Source organism: Cynocephalus volans, chromosome 12 (genome assembly GCF_027409185.1).
Source record: "Cynocephalus volans isolate mCynVol1 chromosome 12, mCynVol1.pri, whole genome shotgun sequence".
In the NCBI taxonomy this organism is placed as follows: Eukaryota; Metazoa; Chordata; class Mammalia; order Dermoptera; family Cynocephalidae; genus Cynocephalus; species Cynocephalus volans.
In genome coordinates, this window is record NC_084471.1 from 42,103,438 (window position 1) to 42,125,583 (window position 22,146).

Below are 22,146 nucleotides of genomic sequence, written 5' to 3' on the forward strand. Positions count from 1 at the left end.
CCTTTGTGTACTTGTATATGTTTTTTACTGTTTCATAATGAGAATATTTTTATGTAGTCTGTAAAAAATATGAATGAGTGAAATTGGTTAGGGACATAAAGAAAAAGGCCCATTCTTCATACATGGAAAAGTAAAATAAGGGATACCAAAAGAACATGGTTTAATCTAGAGCTAGAGGTAGTTCCATATTGCTGGAGCCTAACCTGTGATAGAGGGATAAGGAAGAATGAGGCCAAAGAAGAAGGCCATGTCAGCTCACTCCTAGCATGGTAGAGCCATTCAAAGATTTTTTAAGTTGGGAATTGACAGGAGTAATGTTAAATAGATGACTCTGGGATATGTGCAGTTGACATGATGAAAGGGATTATAATAACCTTTTCATATCTCCATTCCTTTGGCAGGTTTGATGAATCCTATGTATACTTTCTTAGAATTATATTTTGGATGTGTAAAATAAAATAACAAAATACAGCAGAAGCCAGTTATATTGGAATTCATTTATCAAAATATTAGAAAACCACAGTTGTTGTATAGTTATATGTCTGCTTCTTTAGTAACACATTAAATAAAAAGGCCTAGTGTTAGGTCTAATAACTTACTCTAATTTCAAAATAATGATGAACATAAACAATATTTTAATATATTTGTATCATGAACCTTCTGAATTCTACCCACGGACCCCAGATTAAGAACTCTTGTTTATGGGATGAGACCGGGAACATGGAGATCAGTTAGGAAACCAGTCCATCTGTAGATAAGGAAAAGGATCAGTTAGGAAACCAGTCCATATTGGAGATATTGAAAAGTCTCAGTGGAGGCAGTATGAAATGATCCTGTGAAGGCCTTTCTAATTATTATTTTTTTCCCCACTCCTTCCCCTAATGATTATTAAAAATTAACATTTTTTTTGTATTAGTAAAGCAATATGTGTACATTATAGAAAAATTAGGAAATATAAATTTAGAAAAGGAAAAATATGCTCTGTGTTAGTTTTTTAAAATTTAAATAGAGCATATTCTATCCCTGGCTTTTATTGCTTTTCTCTTTGGTTATGCATTTAGTGGTGTTTTTTTTTTTAATGATATTGTCTTTGCTTAACTGTCTTCCCTCTGATTTTATAGATTTTTGATTGGACAGGGAGCACATGTAGGAGCAGTCAACAGTGAAGGAGACACACCTTTAGATATTGCTGAAGAGGAGGCAATGGAAGAGCTACTTCAAAATGAAGTTAATCGGCAAGGTAATGTAAAAAGCAACCTAAATGGAAAAAATGTTTAAACTATTTTAGAAAGAATATGATACTGCACTTTTTCAGTGAAAGTATTTGTTGACATTGAAGGATGATCATAATTTGAATGAAAAAAAAAATCAAGTCAGCTTACCAAACAATACTATTTGGTTCTATGATTCTATTTAAATACTATGAAAAAATATATGATTTTGAAAAAATATGTGATTCTCAACCCTGTATCTTTTTTTTTTTTTTTTTTTTTTTTTTTTTTTTTTTTTTGTCTTTTTCGTGACCGGCACTCAGCCAGTCCTATATGGGATCCGAACCCGCGGCGGGAGCGTTGCTGCGCTCCCAGCGCCGCACTCTCCCGAGTGCGCCACAGGCTGGGCCCCAACCCTGTATCTTTTTAATATGTGTATAGTTGAAAGAAGTATCGTGTGCAGCAGGATCAGGCACAAAACTATATGGAAATAAGAGTTTTGGAGCAAAATAAAGCAGGCAAAGGAAACAGAAGGTGCGCAGGGTGGATATGGCACATTGCAATTTTAAATATGGCAGTCAAGAAGTCCTCACTGATAAAGGATCATTTAAGCTGCGATCTGAATGAGGTGAGGGAATGAGCCTTGTGAGTCTGGAGAAAGAGCATTTTCAGATACAGGGAGCAATGCGTACAGGATGGGAGAATGCCTGGCATATTCAGAGAAGTAGCAAGTAGAGTAGCATGACTGGAGCACTCAGAGCAAAGCAAGAGACTGGTAGGAGATGAGGTTACAGTAGTAGTAGGAGGCCATATCACATAAGGCCGTGTGAGCCATTGCGAGGACTTTGGCTTTTAATCTGAGTGAAATAGGAAGCCAGTGGAGAGATTCAGCCAGAAGACTGACATGACGTGACTTACGAGGGGTCTTCAAAAAAGATTATGGAAGGTTCGTATTATCTTCTAATTCATTTTTTCCACGAACTTTTTGAAGTATGTTTGTACTTTTAAAAAGGATCTCTCTGGCTGTAGTGTTGAGAATAGATTGTAGGACGGCAAGGACAGAAGTAGGAGAATACTTAGGAAATAAATGCAATAATCTATGCAAGATAAGGTAGTTTGGTAATAGAGGAAATGATGAGAAGAGGTTGGATTATGGACATATTTTGAAGGCTTAGCCAAGATTGAGTAATTAGATGTAGTGTGTGCAAGAAAGGAGGCAGGGAAGATTTTTGATCTGAGCAACTGGATTGATGAAGTTTCTATTTGAGATTTGAAGATTGTAAGAAGAATAGGTTTTGTATGGAAAGAACAGGTTCATTTTAAGACATTAAATTTGTTTTGCCTAGTAGATATCTAGAATATGTCAATCAGGAGATGTATATAAGATGGAGATGTAAACTGGGGACATGTCAATTTATAGATGGAGAGTGATTGCTAATGGGTACAGAGGTTCTTTTAGGAGTGACTAGTATGTTAAAATTTGATTGTGGTAGTGTTCATACAACTCTGCAAATTTAATAAAAACCATTGAATTGTACAATTTAAATGGTATGCGAGTTCCATCTTAATAAAGTTGTTTGTTAAAGTATATATATAATATGATCCAGCAATTCCTCTTCTGGAAATATAACCAAAAGAATTGAAAACAAGCTCTTGAAGAGATATTTGTACATCCATGTTTGTAGCAGCATTATTCACAATATCCAAACCAAGTGTCCATTCATGGATTAATGGATAAATAAAATGTAGTATATACATACAGTGGAATATTATTTAGCCTTAAGAAGAAGGGAAATTCTGATACATGCTACAACATGGATGAACCTTGAGGACATTATACTACTAACGTAGGCCAGTGATAGAAAGACAAATACTGTATGACTCCACCTATATGAGGTACCTAGAATAGTCACATTCATAGAAAGACAAAGTAGAATGATGGTGGCCAGGGACTGGGAAGAGAGGGGAATGAGGAATTGTCGTTTAATGGGTACACAGTTTTTTTGCAAGATGAAGAGTTCTGGAGATTGGTTTCACAGTCGTGTGAATGTACTTAAAATGACTGAACTATACATTTAAAAATGGTCAAGATGGTAAATTTTATGTTATGTGTATTCTACCACAATTAAAAATTAAAATTTTAAAAAATGTATTTATATATAAAATTACTGCCTGTGATTTCTACTGTATTCCATTATGTTTAGGCAGTGATCAAACAGTTATTGCCAGAACTGTTTTTTTACTAAGGTTAAATGATAGAGGGAAGTTATGGAATGTGAATTTAGAGAGTTCACTCCAAATGAGGTGTGATTCATCAGAAAATAGAAACTAAGAATTAGAAAGGCATAGAAGTTAAGTTATGTCCCTTGAAAAGAGATTTTTATTCCTTGGGGTTAGGAGAATTCATAGTGACTTAAAAAAAGAAAAAAAACTTAGGCACTGAAACTGAGAAAATGTTTAAATACCTAAAATAGAATTGGGGCATGCGATTGAAGATACCTAGAGCCCAAGAGAAGCAGAGAACACATAAGAAAAGTAGTTACAAACTGGAGCCTGGATAAGCACACAGAAGAGCTTTTTTTTTTTTTTTTTTTTTTTAAGATGACCAGTAAGGGGATCTTAACCCTTGACTTGGTGGTGTTAGCACCACAATCTCCCAAGTGAGCCACGGCCAGCCCCAGAAGAACTTTTAACAGCCATATTCTAGACAAGCATTTCAGAGTCATGGGATCTTCAAGAGTTGAGGAAACTCAAAGAATAGATAGAAAGCATCACAACCTAGAAGGAAGAGTAATTTATCTGCCCATCTTGCCCTGATGAATGCCCAGGTAGATAGCCAACAGTTTCCTGTCAAACAATGGTAATTCTTTAAAATAAAGCAGTTTATACTGCCATTTATTTGTCTAATATTAGTTAGCAATTATTATGTACTAGAAAAGGCATGTTAGTTGTACTGAAAACTTCTTTTGATTTCCTTGCATAAAGAAAACTGTTAGCATAACTGTGAGCAGAGCCAATTTTAATTATAGTAATTCATTCAGTATTGATTAATGTGCCAGCAAATGTTCTAAAGTGATGGGTATTAACAACAACAACCAAAATAAGACAATCTTTGTTCTTAAAGATTTCACAGTCTAGTGGAAGTGACAGATATGTAAAGAGAGCTTCATAATACAGTGAGCTATGTGCTAAAATGTATAGGAACAGAATGTTGTGGAAGAACAGAAAAAGTATGACTAACTGCTTGTAGTAGTCAGGAAAGATTTCAGAGTGATCACATTTGGAGGGAGTTTAATTTGCAAAACAGGGAGCTGGTGGACAGAAAAGACTTATCAGGCAGTGATATCATATGTGCAAAGAGGAATTGGAGACATAGCAAATGTGGAGTATTCATTAGGACTGGAAATGATTATAGTCAGGATGGGACTAGTAGAAGGTGAGGCCTGAAAAAGTAGACTGGAGCCAAATGGTGAAGGACATCTATTTTCTTGGCATTGAGTAGATGCAGCAAAGATATCCATGCAGGAAATTAATCTGATTGGATATGGTTTTTAGTAGTAAAGCTGATGGCAATTTGGAGGTTGAAATAGAATATGCAATATATGGTGGTGTGCATTCCTTGAAGAAGTTTCTTAAATTAGTCCGGGTAAAGGATGATAAGAGCCAGACCTATTACATTTGAGATGGAGAAGAACAGGACTGTCCTGAGGAATTGTTGAGGTAAACTTAGAATAGTTTGGTGGAGAATTGAAAGTAGAGACGAAGGAAAAATTGAGGCCAACTCACTGAAGTTTCAACTTGAGGAAGTGATGATTAGAGTTCATAGGAGAAGAAGTAGGATGAGGCATATATAAATTTAGGGAATACATGTTTGTTTGCGGTCATATTGAGTTTGTGGTGGCCAAAGGACACCTAGATGACAGTGTTTGGTATACTGTTGGAACTTAGGAGATGTCGAGATAGGAAATGTAGATCTAGGAGAACAGTAGATGAGCGGGAATACTGGGAACTAGTATATGAGATGACCCTAGAAATGAAAAGTAAAGAGCTAATACTAATAATAGTTGTGTGATAGTAGCTAACTCTTTTAAATGCTTATTATATGCCAGCCATTTACTTAAATTAATTTACATGCATTATCTCATTTCATCCTCACAACACTTCTATCAGGTTTATACTACTATCAGCCCCATTTTACAGATAAGAAAATTGAAGGTAATGATTTGCCCAAGGTCATCCAGGTAGGAAATGGTAGTGCTGTAGTTCTGTCCCAAACAAGGATGACAGATACTTTGAGCCCACATTCTGCACCACTGTACCATACTACATTTTATTAAAGATGTCTCTAAGGAAATGCGTTATGATGCTCACTTTATACATATAATAAGAATGCATGAATTTATATAGCATAACTTAATTCCAAAGAAACAAAAGTATAGGGACAGCTTTAATAGATTTTAATAATTAGAAAAATAGTGCCCTAAATATGAGGGTAATTCAGAAAGTTTGTGGTAAAATAGAATTAAAAGGTAAAAGAGTCTTTCTATGAACTTTTTGAAGTACCTTCATATGTCTCTAGTAGTGATAAAATTTCTTAGAATATCTTGGTATGAAAGTTATTATTTAATATTTTTCTAAGTTCTTCAGTCATTGTTTTATCTTTTATTTCTTATTCAAGTATATTTGATTAGTAAATAGGTATGCTTAAGTAAATTGCCTTTGAAAGTAGTAGTGATTGAACAGTAGCTAAAAGTGTTCTGGTTTATATTTTAATGCAATTTTCTTTATTTAGCTAGAGATACATCAATTTTTGAATCTGTTTGCTGACCAAATTCCAATTTAATTTTATTTTTTCTTACCTGAGAGATTCAGCTACATTTCAATCTAATATTCACTGCTTTTAAATAATAGTGACAGATGTTAGTCTAATCACTTTATAATATCACACTCACTTTAACTTTATTATCTATTGTTTTTAATGCAATTTTCTTTATTTAGCTAGAGACACATCAATTTTTGAATCTGTTTGCTTACCAAATTCCAATTTAATTTTATTTTTTCTTACCTGAGAGATTCAGCTACATTTCAATCTAATATTCACTGCTTTTAAATAATAGTGACAGATGTTAGTCTAATCACTTTATAATATCACACTCACTTTAACTTTATTATCTATTGTTTTTATTGTTGAAAAACTTTGTAATTATAGTAGGTGTGTTAAGGACCAGTTAAATGCATTATAAGATTTTCTTTCTTTCTGTTAGACCATAAAAAAAGAGAAGAGAATCAGAATCATAGACTTTTAGAAGTGGTAATGATAGTTAACACCTTAGTGCTTACTCGTGATCTAAACACAATATATATTGATGAATGTAATTTCAGAACCACCCTATAGGGTAGATACTATCATTACTCCCATCTTACCAGTGAAGAAACTGAAGCATAGCATAGATTAGGTGTCTTGCCCAAGGTAATACAGCTAGAAAGTGGTAGATCAGGGATTGAAACCCAGCTAGTCTAGGTTCAATATCTATGTTCTTAACCTTTCATACTAATCAAAGAAGGTATGACTTTTTTAAGGTCACTAGCTAGTCAGTCAAAGCACTGAAATTAGAAAACAAGACTTCTACTATATAATGCAATCAGGTTTTTTTGTTTGTTTGTTTGTTTGTCCTTTTTTGTGACCGCGCTCAGCCAGTGAGCAAACCGGCCATCCCTATATAGGATCCGAACCTGCAGCGGGAGCGCTGCTGCACTCCCAGCACCACACTCTCCCGAGTGAGCCACGGGGTCGGCCCTGTTTGTTTCAATTTTTGATGAAATAAGCAGGGTCTATATACTCTAGTATTTTTTTAAAAAATTTTTGAGAATGAGATTTTTCTAATTTCGTTTTCTTAAACATATGAAATTTCCCTTCACATATACTTTTACTTTAGATTTCAGTTGTTTTGTTTTTATATATAAATCAGATATGACCGTGATTTGGAGGCAGAAGAGGGTAATAATTTCTTTTAGAAATAATTAGATAAAGATAGCATGAAATTAGATCATTACAGAAATAAGAAGTAGGTATTTTTATTTCAAGTTTAGAAGAAACTTAGAATAGTGAAACTCAAAAGTCAGAACGTTTAAGATGGTAAAGACAGTAGAGATAAAGATAATAAACAGGTACATGTTTTAAAAGACATAGTAAAAGAATACAGCATAATAAAATAAATCTAAGACAAATCATTTAGTAAAAAGGTTATTCTTAAGGTATTATAATTACAGCTTTATAATTTATGAGTAACATTAGAAGGCATCTTAAATAAAGTAGGCTGATTATCTTTTAATAGGAAAACTTTGATATGTAAAATTGCATTATTATAGAAATGATGGCATTTTATTTTTATAAAAATTAGAATAGGTTGTGTTCATTACACTTATTTAGTGTATATAACTGATAGTTTTTATAAAGTCTGTTTGGAAAATCTTACTTTGAATTTTTTTCAAATGTGATAATGAGATACAGGTTGAGCATCCTTAATCTGAAAATCCAAAATCCTAAATGTTCCAAAATCCTAAACTTTTTGAGCACCAACATGACATTGAAAGGAAATGCTCACTGGAGCATTTTGAATTTCAAATTTTTAGATTAGGTATGTTCAACCAGTTTGTATTTGGCAAATATTCCAAAATCTGAAATCTGAAACACTTAAGGTCCCAAGCATTACAGATAAGAGGTACTCAGGCTGTATTACAATCTCGAGTTTGAAGGTGACTTTTCCAGTACTTCTATAATTTTGGGGTTTTAAAAATATTTTTGACTTATTTACTTTCTAAAAGTTGAACTTCAGTTGAGTATTGAACGGTTTAGTTGTGTCTTGAAAAAATGGTATTGTGCTAAGTGGCAAGATAAGAATATAATCCAGGTAGAGAATAATAGCTTGCACAATAGCACAGAGCATAATGCACTTGGATACCTATGTGGAGATCTAGATCTGGGTGATGGCAGAGGAGAAAGACTAGGGATAAAGTTAAAAATGTACTGAGACCGAGTCATAGAGGCTTTGTCTGCTGCACTAAAGAGCTTCAGCTTTGTCTTATAGGAGGTGAGCAGCCATTGGTAAATTTAAGTAGGGAAGTGAGATAATTGTATTTTGGTTTTTCCGATCTGACACTAGTGTGGGGAGTGAGTTAGAAGGGACTGAGGCAGAATAAGTTAAGGGCCAATAGTAGTAATCAGAAGAGTCGGAGGTAAGTTGATGAACTAAAATAGTGATAGGGGCCATCTAGAAGACAGTCTACGAGGTGGCAACTCAAAATGTGGTAACTAATTGGATGGGATGGAGGTAGGGTCAGGGAGGAATTCAGATAACTCCCAGGTCGCTGGGTATGTACTATAGGAAATGAAAGACAGACACCAAGCATATTGGCTGGAAAAAATTGGATAAAGATTTTAGCATTGAGTTTGAGATGCCCATGGCATATTATTTTATTATATTCTTTCCCTAGTCTTCTCTGCTCTCCAGGCTCAGATATCCAACTAAGTAATTGATATTTCTGACTAGATGTCTGCTAGACATCTCAAATTTCAAATTTCTGAACTTAAATTGTAATTTTTTTAATTTTCATTTTTTTCTCAAGCTAAAAGCCTCTGATCTTGACTTCTCTTGTTCTTTTACATACAAACTAGCCTCTACCTCCAAACTAACAGCAAATTCTGTTGGCGAACCTTGAAGAATCCAGAATCCAACCACTTTACTACCTTCACTGCTACCACCCTGGTTCAGGTTACCGTTATCACTTACTTGGATTATTACAGTAGCCTCCAAATTGATATCTCAATTTATACTCTTAACTTTTCAGCTTAAGTGATCCTCTTAAGTCAGATTGTGTCACCCTGCTCATTGTCTTCACTACTCTGCAGACATCCTGGCTGCCTTCTAAACAGAAGAACATTCCAAGTGAATTCCCACTCAGGAGCCTACAAGTATTTCCCTCTGCCTGGAATTTTCTCTCAGATAGTAGTATGGCTGTCACTCAACTTTATTTCTTGCTGTAATGTTATCTTATCAAAGAGACTGTTCTTTAGCAACCTACAGTCCTATAAAGTAACAGCCCCTTTTCATTGCCCTCTGTCCCTTTAGTGTGCTTTATTGCTTTATTTTTCTTAACAGGTTTATCATCCTCTGACATATAAGTTCATTTTTATACCCGTAGCATCTAATAAAAGTACTTAACACTTAGTAGGCACTCAATACATATTAAAAGGTGGATGCATAAATGAAAAAAATCCTGACCAGACAGTTGGATATATGGATATGGATTATGGGAAAGATTTTAGCTAAAGGAAGAGGGAGAGAAAGAGAATATATACTTGTTTTTTATTCATTTATTCATTCATTATTCATTTAGTAAGTTACTGATCCCTTTACTTTGTATCAGGTAGTCTGCCAGATGGTGGGGTTACAAGATAAAAAGGCAGTAAATTCATAGTCTTCTGGAGTAAGACAGATTGTAAATGCATTGTAGTATATGCTATTTATTAAAAAGCCAGCAGTAAAAGCCATGAAACAGTATGAGATCATTCAGGAATTTGAGGATTATCTTTTTTATCTTAATTTTTTTCCCCAAGATGTTGAGCACTTTGAAGATAGGAACTAGAGTATCCTATTCATTTTTGTATTCTTTGCACTTTTAGCACCTCAACCTTATTAAAATTGTAAAAATAATCCTAATAATATGAAGAATGTACTGTGTTGGGAAAGGAAGGGGAGTTTGGTAGGGAAATAATGTTTTATGGTCTGATAAATGTTAGATGAAAACAGGACCTCCAAGTTGATATTCACTCAACATCTGTACCTATTAGGTTAGAGTTCAGAGAACTGGTCAAAACAGATAGAAATTTAAGACTTATTTACATAATGTTAAATTACATTATTTGTTAAAAAACATTTTTTTAGACTAAAGGATGCTTTCCTATGGGAAATGTTCAAATTTTTATTTATTTGTTTGTTTTTAAGGTAATTTATCATACATGTGGGGTACAACATTGATTTTCAATAATTGTGTACAATGTGTGATGATTAGATCAGGATAGTTACCTTATTCAATATTACAATATGCAGTCATTCTTTGTGTCTGTTAACCTCCCTCCCTCTCCCCCGCCCCTCCCCTTTTCCATCTCTATTACTGTGGTGGTTGTTTCTTTCTTTCTCTCTGTCTCTCTGTCTCTCTTTATTGATTTGTTTATTTATGGATTCAGATCCTGGTTATGAGTGAGAACATGCAGTATTTCTCTTTCTGTATCTGAGTTGTTTCACGTAGGATAATTTTCTCCAGGCTATTCCATGTTGCCATAAATGGTAGAATTTCATTTTTTTTTTAAGGGCTGAGTAGTATTCCATTGTGTATATATACCACAATTATCTTATCTAGTCATCCATCAGTGAACTTTTAAGTTGGTTCCATCGCCTGGCTATTATAAATAAAGCTGCAATAAACATGGGAGTGCAGATATCCTTTTGACCTGATGATTTCCAGTCCGCTAGATATATCCCCAGTAGTGGATTGCTGGATCATATGGTAGTTCTATCTGTAGTTGTTTGAGGAACCTCCATATTTTTCTCCATAATGGCTGTGCTAATTTACAGTCCCACCATCAGTACAGAAGGGTTCCTCTTTCTCCACATCCTCGTCAGCATTTGTTATTCTTTTTTATAATAGCTAGTCTAAATGGGATGAGGTGATATCTCAAAGTGGTTTTGATTTGCATTTCCCTGATGATTAGTGATGTTGAGCATTTTTTCATATACCTGTTCGACATTTGTATGTCTTCCTTTGAGAAACATCTATTGAGCTCCTTTGCCCATTTTTAAATTGGATTCTTTGGAGTTTTTTGCTATAAAGTTGTTTGAGCTCTTTGTATATCTGGATATTAATCCCTTGTTGGATACGTAGTTTGCAAATATTCTCTCCCATTCTGTAGGTTGTCTTCTCATGCTGTTGATTGTTTCCTCTGCTGTGCAGAAGCTTTTTAGTTTGATATAGTCCCATTTGTTTATTTTTTATTTTGTTGTCTGCTTTTGGGGTGTTATTCAGAAAGTCTTTGCCCAGTCCTAAATCCTGGGGTGTTTCCCCTATGTTTTCTTCTAGGAGTTTTAAAGTTTCAGGTCTTACATTTAAGTCTTTCATCCATTTTGAGTTGGTTTTGGCATGTGATGAGAGGTATGGATCAAGTTTCATTCTTCTACATATGGATATCCAGTTTTCCCAGCACCGTTTATTAAAGAGGCAGTCTTTTCCCCACTGTGTGTTCTTGGTGCCCTTGTCAAAGACCAGTTGGATGTAAATATGTGGGTTGATTTCTGGGTTCTCTATTCTGTTCCATTGGTGCACATGTCTGTTTTTATAACTATAGATTTGTAATATAGTTTGAAGTCAGAAAGTATAATGCCTCCAGCTTTCTTTTTTTTGCTACAGATTGCTTTGGCTGTTTGGGGTCTTTTGTTCCATATGAAAGTTAGTATTGCTTTTTCTATTTTTTTGAAGAATGTCATTGTTATTTTGATGGGGATTGTATTGAATCTGTAGATGGGTTTGGGTAGTATGGACATTTTTAACTACATTGATTCTTCCAATCCATGTACAGGGAATGTCTTTCCATCTTTTGGTGTCTTCTTTAATTTCTTTCAGTAGTGATTTGTAGTTCTCATTGTAGAGATCTTTCACCTTCTGATTAGATTTATTCCTAGGTGTTTTTTTTTTTTTTTTTTTGTGACTACTGTAAATTTTAAAAAACAAGGAATAATCAGAAAAGGTGAAAAAGAAAACCAAAATGATTTAAACTTGAAACGTTTGGGGTAATTTTATTTTCCAGCATAGAAAGTGGGTTTTTCTATTAAAATATAAAAACAATGATTTTTATTTTATCAGGGGTTGATATAGAAGCAGCTCGAAAGGAAGAAGAAAGGATAATGCTTAGAGATGCAAGGCAGTGGCTAAATAGTGGTCATATAAATGATGTCCGGCATGCAAAATCTGGAGGTACAGCACTTCATGTTGCAGCCGCTAAAGGCTATACAGAAGTTTTAAAGTAAGTATTGTTTTTTTGCAGTCATTTTTCTACTTTGGTTTGTTTTCTCTGTTTCATCGTTCCTTTTCTTAAAATACCTGCAAACATTCTGAAGCAGCTTAGAAAAAAAGTTATTTAATGGCTCTTTTCAGGAAGAAAGAGAAAACTATCTTAAATATGATTGCTTTTGTTACTAATGTTTTTTCACCTTGAATTTTTATTATTCTACTCTTGTTTTTTTCAGTTGTAATTTTCCAGCAAATTTAAGTGTCAGTCAATCATTTTATGTTACCTTTTGGACTAATAAATTATTACAGAGTCATTTTGAGTTTTCCAGATTGACAAAATTGGCTCCTGAGACTAAGAACAATGTCGTATAAACATATCATCAAATTCTGCATGGTTGATTCCTGCTGAATATTTATTTACATGTAGTTTATCTCAGATACAGTTTTCTTACTACATGAACACTAGAACTCAGTGCTATTAGCCTAATAACTTTGACTCTGTTGGGTTATATATTAATCAGCAGATTTCCTTGGAACAAAGCTCTTTTATGTCACTATATTATATATTTTTTTTTTTTATTATTTTTTTAACTTATGCATTGCAAAAGTGTTGGCAACTGTATCAGTCAGAGTTCTCCACCGAGACAGAACCATTAGGATATATGAGAGGGGATTTATTAGGGGAATTGGCTCATGTGGTAGTCCATCTGCAAGCTGGAGAAGTAGAGAAGCTGGTAGCATGGCTTTTAGTCCAAGTCCAGAATCTCAGAACCAGGGAAGCTGAGGTGCAGCCCTCAGGCTGAGGCCAAAAGCCTGAGAGCCCCAGAGAGGCCACTGATGCAAGTCCCAGAGTCCAAAAGCTGAAGAACCTGGAGTTTGATGTCCACAGGCAAGAAAAGAAAAGGCATCCAGCTCTGGAAAGGAGAGAGAAGAGCAGAGAGACTCCTCCCCTCTTCCACCTGTTTGTCTCATCTGGGGCCCCAGCTGATTGGATGGTGCCCACCCATATTGAGGATGGATCTTCCTTTCCACTGATTTACATGCCAGTCTCCCCTGGAAACACCCTCATAGACACACCCAGAAACAGTGCTTCACACACATTTAGGCATCCCTCAGTCCAATCAAGTTGACACCTGAAATTAACCGTCACAGCAACTGTAAGAAAAAAAATTCTTTGACACATAACTTTTGTTATATGTATGTGAAAGTACATAAGACCAGTCAGTCCTCACAAAATCTACTACACCCTTTAAATTGCTTCTGACCTACTTGAGTTTCTAATATGTCTGTCTTCCTTATTCCCTCTCATCAGTAAAAGCAATGAAGAAGTTTAAGTGGGTCAACCAATTCCCACGTTCCCTCCTCTTTTCAATCTCTACTCATCTTCAGTATCTTAGGCTTTCTCCTAAAATGGTAGTATTAGTATTGCCTTTTAATTAATTTCCTTGTCTCCCATCTGTTTCTCGCTAATCAAAAATTTTTTGAAGTTTTCAAGTCCCATTAGCTTGTGATGAAATGAATTTAGTGAGTTGCCAGCAGCATTTTTGTAAAAGAATAGAAAATATCAAAGAGTGTTGCATATAGAAAAGGTAAGAATTGTTTCTTAAAACTCTTGTTTCTATAAACATAGTGTGAGTACTGGATTGCATTGTAAAATAGGTTTCTAGACTGCTTCCAAGTTATCTTTGTAATTAAGTTATTACCCAAGCTCCAGAAATCCTTCATTAAGGTTCTCAGTGGGAATCAGGATAAATTTTAAACTCTTCAGCTTAGCACGTAAACCCCATCATCATCTGGCCACTGTCTGCTCCTTTAAACTAGCTGCCATTATTGCTCCTCAGGCATGCATTATTCCAGCCATATATATCTATTTGAAATTCAGTCATGATGTCAGAATGCCTACTGTGGTTTCTGTCTAGATCCCTTTATTTACCATCTCTTCAACTTGGAAGCAAATTCTGTTCAATTCTTTGAATCAGTTCAAGGCTCTTAAGCATATGCAAAAAGAAATGTTCAACTTTATTCATAATTAAATGCAGATAAGGCTACAGTGAATTTTATCATTTTATCTGTCATATTGGTAAAGATCAAAACATTTAGCACACTTTTGGCAAGGTATGGGGGAAAGGCACTCAACATCACTGGTGGAAATATAAATGACAAGTGAGCAAATTCTATTAAAGTAACAGTTGTTCTTTAGCTCAGAAATTCTATCTCTGAATTTTTTTACAGATATTCTTACCCACATAGGAAGTAAAGTATGTATAGGAGTAGGAGAATGGTTTAATAAAGTATGGTACATCCTTTCACTGGAATACCCTGCAGCAATTAAAACATGAATGAGAAATCTATTTACATATGGCTATGGAAAGAGCACCAGGATGTATTATGAAATGTCAAAATCAAGAAGTATGCATTATTTTTATTCATTTTACAAATTTAAAAATTGTATTTGCTTATATGTACAAGAAATCTTTCTGTAAGGATGCAGTCAAAATTAATAGCTTGGTTATCTATGGGGAGGGGAAACTAGCTGGCTAAAAGGTCAGCAGTGAGAGAGTGACTCCCTATGTTTCTTTTTATTCTTTTTTATTTTTGAAATGTTACTTATGAAAATAAATAAATAAAAATATGTTTGAAATGAAAAATAAATAGGAGAAATCTGTTTCAAATGAAGCCTTCTCTCACTTCCCCTTCCCTAAAATACACAAAGCCTTTCAATTTGATTTTGATGCTTTTCAGTTCTGTACTCCTATTGCATCTTCATCACAGAACCTGTCCATAAGGGCTCATTGTTGTTTTACTTGTCTTTTGCCCTTCATTGAATATAGCTAGTTTTTTGTGTGTTTGTTTTTTAAGTATCCTTGTAGGACCTGGCATATTCAGAGAATCATGTTTGTTGAAAAAAAATTATCTACCTTCCTAACTCTCTCTTCCCTCTCCACATAGATTCCCAAGCACATATAGTTTTACGTTGCTCAGTATAGTCGACATTATAGTTCATATTTCCTAACGGCAGATATGTTTTTATTGCCTTATATTTCAGTATTATCTCTGCCTCTATTAACAAGGTTTCTGATAATATATGTGTTAGAGATATTTCTCTAACGTAAATCTCTGGACTTATGTATATCTGTTAGCCTTTTCTTTAGATTGTGGCTCTTAAATGTTAGTCTGCATATAGTCGACAGTCACTGATAAGAAAATCATATAGGGGACATATTAAAAATATAGTTTGACAGGGCCCACCTCCCAGTATGCTAATTAGTAGTACTGGGGTGCAGCTGGGGAATCTATTTTAGTTTTTTAAATAAGCCCTTCAGATGGTTCTGAGCCAAGATTGGAAACAGCTGCTTTAGATATTGTTAGGAAATAAGGGATCAATTCTTAAACATAAATAAATGAAGGGTCAATTATACATTAGCTATCACTACCACCTCCTGTAGGTAAAAAGAAGCCCTTCTCAAGCACATCATCTTGGAAAGTAAGGTAAAGGTCAACTAGATTTCATGAATTGTAAAGTATCAAGTGTTCGCCTTTGTGTGTGGGGCTGTGCTGTGTGCAATTTATAGATCCTTTCTTTGCCCTCTGTGAGCTTATTTTCTAAATAGAATAAAGGTTGATGTCAGTGTGCAGTTAGAAGGGCATACTAACATAATTTTTGCATCTCTTTGCATCATATTAAAATGTATTTCTGTTTTCTAGCTTGTTGATGAATGGAATTTCTGCTTTCTACTTCTGCAGAAAAATAGACTCGACCCCTTGGAATATGTGTTTTGCTTTATTTTGTTTCTAACAGATTGTCATTTTCCTTTGAAAATTTCCCATGGCATATTATAAAAGTTCATGAAAGCTTTCACAAACCAGTTCCTCAACTGCAAGATAACAAAAACATAACAAAATAAGCTTGTTTGATCTCAGTATATTTTTAGAACACGTTTAGCCTGAGATGTCATATCATGTGGACATATGATGATAGTCTCTGCAGTAAATCAGTTTTATCTACAAATTGATCCATTAGTTTTTGATCTTACATTGAGAAAATATGGGCTTTTCTGTGAAAATTTCACTTAAAAGTTATATTAACAAGAATTAATCAGTGTCACACCAAACCATAATAAGACTCATAGTCATTAGGAATTAATTAAAACTGCATTATTATGGCAATGACTCAAGATCCTTTTTTTCTGAGTGTTTTCTGGGAATTACTTTCTATTTGCCATAGTTAATTCATTGAGGGGAGGGGGGATTTGAACTTTGGAAAGGAATATATTGCAAATTTTGGTTAAATTGCATGGTATAGAGCTGTTGATCCTGTTTGCTTATTTCTAGATTTTAATGGTTATCTAATTCACTGCAATTTCTTTAGACTTTTAATACAGGCAGGCTATGATGTTAATATTAAAGATTACGATGGCTGGACACCTCTTCATGCTGCAGCTCATTGGGGTAAAGAAGAAGCATGTCGAATTTTAGTGGACAATCTGTGTGATATGGAGATGGTCAACAAAGTGGTAGGCCTCTTAAATAGTTTAACTTTTAGAAAGAGTTTTGGTTTCAAAATGTTATAAGAATTTTAATTATGTAATTGTATTTTTTTCTCAACTATAAAAAAAAAAGTTTTGCAAGTCATTAATTGATTTATTAGTTCATGGTTTAAGTCTTTCAAGCTACTATGTGAGGTAGTTTTGGCCTTATTCAGCAAAGAAAGAAATATTACTCTTTCAGTAGTCATATTACCATATGTAGAAAGTAAATTTGAGTACTTGCATTGATATTATCTTCTTAGGAATTCATAAATTAAGAAAATTTTGCATTTCTGTGTGAGTTTTCTGCCATCACGATGAGTTAGAATATACATGCAGGGGTGTTTCTAATTTTCTTTAGCTGATAGTCTTATTAGCTTGCTTATAGTAGTTTTTTAAGAGGATGGTAAAAACTATAAAGTTTTAAGACATAAGATCATTGAGATGCAACATCTAGTCGTCTAGTTTTGCAGGTAAGAAAACAGTTAAGTGAGGGAAATTATTTACTTAATATCACACAATTAGTAGGAGGAAGGATCAAATGTCATACAAATGTTTTTCACAAAATCATTAAAAGATTCAAGCCATCAGTTTTCTCGTTAGGTTAGGTTTTTCTCCTCTGCTGCCTTTCAAATAGAGTACTATCAGTCAGTTATCACTATCAACAGTGATAGTGATAGTCCCCTCCCACTCCATTTTGGTCGATGAGTATCATCTATCAAGAACTGGAGAGCCCAAAATGTTTCTCCTCTAGTGAGTTTAATTACCCTTTCCTTATATAGTACATTCCTTGCATATTTCATTTCATAGGATAATGTACTACATTATTTAGCAGAGGTTTGTAAAATGGTCTCATCTTTATTCAGAACAGGGCCTCTAATTCTGTTGTATCCATTAATATAGGTATGTGTGCTGGTTGCTCTGGTAACAGCAATTTCTAATGGGGGAGCTGCAAAAGGAGGAGAGTAAATATGACATGCCCTGTGCCCAAGATTTGACCATGGGTAAATGGTTAGAGATGAGGGTAGTAGTGCAGATTCATATCGTAGTTACTGATGTAGCAAGATAAGGAAGCCCTCTGAACTCCTTTGCTATTTCTGGAATAGAGTCCTAAATATATATTTCATCAACTGATTTAAAAATGTATATTATATAATAAATGGGCAGGCAAGAAAAATATAGGAAGCGGTGAAAATCTTCAGGAAAGTCAAGATAAAAATAAGTTTGAGAATGATCCATTTGGTAGTATAGGCTTGCATTTATATATAAGTACAGAAATCTTCATTCTGAATATTTAGTCAAAGTGTTTAATCTGCTTTCTCACAGTTTTTTATTACAACAGTTGTCTGTTTTGTAATCAGCTTTAGAAGACAAATAAATGTTGATACTATTTAATTTTAAGTAAAAGGCCAGCTAATTTTAGCTTTACAATTCATGTTTCCTCTCTTTCCATGTAGAAATTCTCCTTGCAGTTGTGATTTTTCTGAAGAAATTAGTGGATACTGTTACCCTCTGAACTCTGGTCTACATTCCTGTCTCTCTCCCCACAAAACACAGCCCTTTAAAGGACACCTGCCCACAAGTGCTGATAGTTAGTTCATTTAGTAATAGTGGCCTCCAGAGACGGACCAGAACAGAGATACTTACAAATTGAAATGGTTTTCAAAAAAAGATTACTTCACTTCCTAGTTTAAATATTTCACGTTTCCCCCGATCAATTAGTATTCTACTGAAATGTGCACAATATATAATATGTATAAGAAAAATTATTTTATTTTGTATCTTATCTATAATTGTCTAATTCTTATGTCCTACAATTCATCATAATTATGCTCCCGGAGAAAGATACACATAAAATTATTTTGCTTTATATTCTTTTCTTTCTATATTACTATAATAGTAGCTCCTATGTCACCTTAAATTTTGTTTAATATCTATTTCCCTCATTCCATCATTTCAGTGGATCTTTATATGATCTTAAAAGAATTGTGCCTCACATTTCCTTAAAATTTTATAGTTTTCAGAGTTTTTTCACTTATATTATCTAATGTTATCCTTTTAGTAACCCTGCAAAGTTAAAAGTTTTGCAGATTCAGGAACATGATCAAAGAATTTGAGTAATTTTCCTAAAGCCCTGATAATTGTTTTGGTTTTTCTTTTTTTTTAAATTCTGATAAGTTCCTCTGCAACTTTTTCTTAGTTTTAGTTTTCTCATATATTTTATTTTCCAGATACTATTAAGTTCTAAAAAATATGATTTTAAATTTTTATCAAGATATCATTTCTTTCTTTTAAAAATCAAGATTTTAAAGACATCTTTTATTGGTGTGGAGTTACATAATGCATATAGCATTCTGCAGGCTTTGTGCCATAAAAATACCCAAATACGAGCCCTTTTTTTTTGAGAATAACTGTAATGGAAAATATTTTTATAAGATCTTTCTCTTAATTTTCTGTATTGTAATAATTTTATAACTTTGCCTAAGTTAGGCTGTCTTTCCTGTTTTCATTGGTTACATTTTAAAATAAATGTCATACTTCATGTTCAATTAAAGCAAATTACTTTGTCTTAATTGTGTAAGCCTGTCTACATAAATTTATCTTGTCATTTGATACCTTCTTAAGTACTTACAGATTGAAGATTTTTACTAAATTTCTTTTTTAAATGGCATCAAAGGAATGCACTGAATGTACTCTCAGAGTTTCAATGAATTGTTTAGTAATAGAAAACATGATTTGGAGAAATGTATGTAATATAGAAAATGCAACAAATCATATAGAAAATCTAAAAGTCTTGCTACATGGAAGTGGGGGAAATGTTCCAAAAATAAATATTTAGAGATTTTATTCTCATTTCTTTAACTTATTTACAAACCGTAAAGCACATTTGCTATCATTTTAATTCATTGTTATAAATTATATGATATAGATTTTAAATATGAAGGTTTTAGTTTTGCTTTCTTATTAAAATAATTTTTTACTAGAATGTGCCAAAGTATTGTCCCTTTTTATATATTAACTAAGGATCCTTTTCTAGTTGGAACTACTCTTAATGCATTAATACAACTAGCAGGCAAGTTTTTAGGTTGTTAACTGTCATTGTAATGATTTAAATGAATAGCAAAGCTTTTCTGCCATTAATGGCACAAGGATTTTTTTTTTTTTTTTTTTAACTCTAATTCTGTCTGAGCCTATTCTTATTTTCTATAAAGACAAAAATGACATAGTAGAGCCATAGAAACCTAGATTCTGTTCCCACATTCCCCTTATTACCTGCATGACTTTGGGCAAATACCATTCACTCAGAGCCTGGGTTTCCTTATCTGAACCAGGAGAATCATATTAATAATAGTCCCAACCACTTCACTGGTTGTGAAGATCAGTAAAGATCATACCTGCAAGAGGAATTTAGTTAGAGTAGGTGAGTAAAGAAGAATGAAGAGGCTGTGAAATTAGACTTAAACAATGGTGCTAGTTTGTCTATGGCTCTGGTAATTTATAGATGTATTGAACTAGTTTTTTGAACAGCCAGGTTTTTTTTTCTTTTAAGATAGTTCTCTTTATTGATAAGAGTTTTTATTTTCTCATACCTCAGCATTGTGTCTTCGGTTGTTTACTGATTGTTTTGAGTGACTCTGCTTATATACTGTATTGGATTTGTCCTCCATTGGTGAAGCATTGTAGACTTATGGTAGATAAGAATCAGATAACACTTAAAATTTCACAATTGTGAGCTTTTATTTGTCCTGTAGATTGTTTAAGAACATGGTTAAGTTATTGAGTTAAATTGATGGGCGTGCTTTCTTGAAATTAGAAATTTTTCTGTTTATAGCCCACATTTTGCTCTAGTTTTTATTCTCTATCAGCTGCTGTTTGCAAAGTACACTCATTTATCAAGGGAGAAAGTGAAAAGAAAGGTGACCCAATTTCTTATTCTTGAAAAGGAATATCCCTTAGTTATTAACATAATGCCATTGCATTTAATTGCTGTGAAAATTTAATTATAATTAAAAAAAAAATTTAAGGTGGGATATTTCATTTATGAGAAGAGTTGATAAAGGCTTAAAATAATACCTGAAAAGAAGTCAGTGAGTTATGACTTCCACACAATAACAAGATCTTGAAGACAATTTGCTTTAAATGTATAACACTGGTAACATTTTAGAACAGAGAAAGTAGGATATAGCAGAACTAGAATTAACATGTATTGCTAATCTAAAGGGCACGTTAAAATTTTGAGCCAGCTATTTTATTTCAGAGCAATTTATTCTTCGGGAGTTTAATTCTTAGCTTTTAATACTCAAGGTTGAAATAGGAGGGAAGTTTATTAAATCTAAAACTTTTTATCCTGGACTAGGTGGAGGATAGATTGCCTCTTAAATTCCTACTGGGAAGACTTTCCGGCATGAAAAGGCAAATATAAGAAGTGTTTTTGAATCTTGTAAATTTTAAATACACACACTCCCCTATCTTCCCCTATCTTCATAAAGCAGCATTTTATGTACTTTTAAGATATACTTCATAGATCATACCTTTTATCTTATCAGCAAATAATGGAAAAACCAGCTCAGATATTGGGTAGCTTATAATTTGTTTTATAGTGTTTGGAAATGTAGCTCCTTTCTGAGTAGATGTTACATCTTGATGTTAGTGTAGAATTGAAAGTTGTAGTTTTGTTTATGTGTTTGTTTTTAAATGAAAAATTAGTATGATTTTTAGAAGCCATTATCTATCCATTCTGACTTTGTTGTGGATGTGGGAGTACTGTTATGAATGAAATTTAAACTTCCTTTCAGAATGATATATTTTGTAGTTGAAAACAATTTTTTCTGAGAAAGGATCATATACTGGCCCACATATAAGGGAGAATATAGAATAAATAATCAACTTTTGGCATTCTGGAAACTTGTACCAGTAGGGTTATTATAAGGACTAATGCAGGCAGCAGGAAAAATCCTTACTGTGTTTAATCAACAGCTCTTTGAAATTTTCTTTTCCATAATAATTATATTGACAGATATTCATCTGGACTAATTTTTTTTATTTTTTAAAATTTTTTTATACGTATCTGTGGGGTGCAACATCGAACATCATTGCAACATGTGCAACATGGATGTTCAAATCAGGACAGTCAGCAACATCTACCATTACGCGATGTAGTCAGTCCTCGTGGCCCCCCAGAAGCTCCTCCCCGCCCCGCCACCCCTGGCAATCCCAGCTCTGTTCTCCTCTCCCAAAAAATCTGGATTGATTTTGACACTAAGCCATATCTGTGGTTGGCTGAACATTAAGCAGTTTAGAAATACATATTCTTATTTTATAACTCTACCAAGAACTTAATTATT

At 33.7% G+C, this 22,146-nt stretch overlaps 1 protein-coding gene across 7 annotated transcripts in view; it reads left to right on the forward strand.

Annotated features, from left to right (window-relative positions):
* The window catches only part of PPP1R12A (protein phosphatase 1 regulatory subunit 12A), a 142,453-nt gene that overhangs the window by 58,731 nt on the left and 61,576 nt on the right, over positions 1 to 22,146 (forward strand). For all 7 annotated transcript variants that reach the window (XM_063074807.1, XM_063074809.1, XM_063074812.1 and 4 more), the window contains exons 3-5: positions 1,122 to 1,240; positions 12,129 to 12,288; positions 16,645 to 16,789. In XM_063074807.1, the coding sequence (XP_062930877.1) occupies positions 1,122 to 1,240; positions 12,129 to 12,288; positions 16,645 to 16,789 (424 nt within the window). The remainder of the gene's footprint in view (positions 1 to 1,121; positions 1,241 to 12,128; positions 12,289 to 16,644; positions 16,790 to 22,146) is intronic.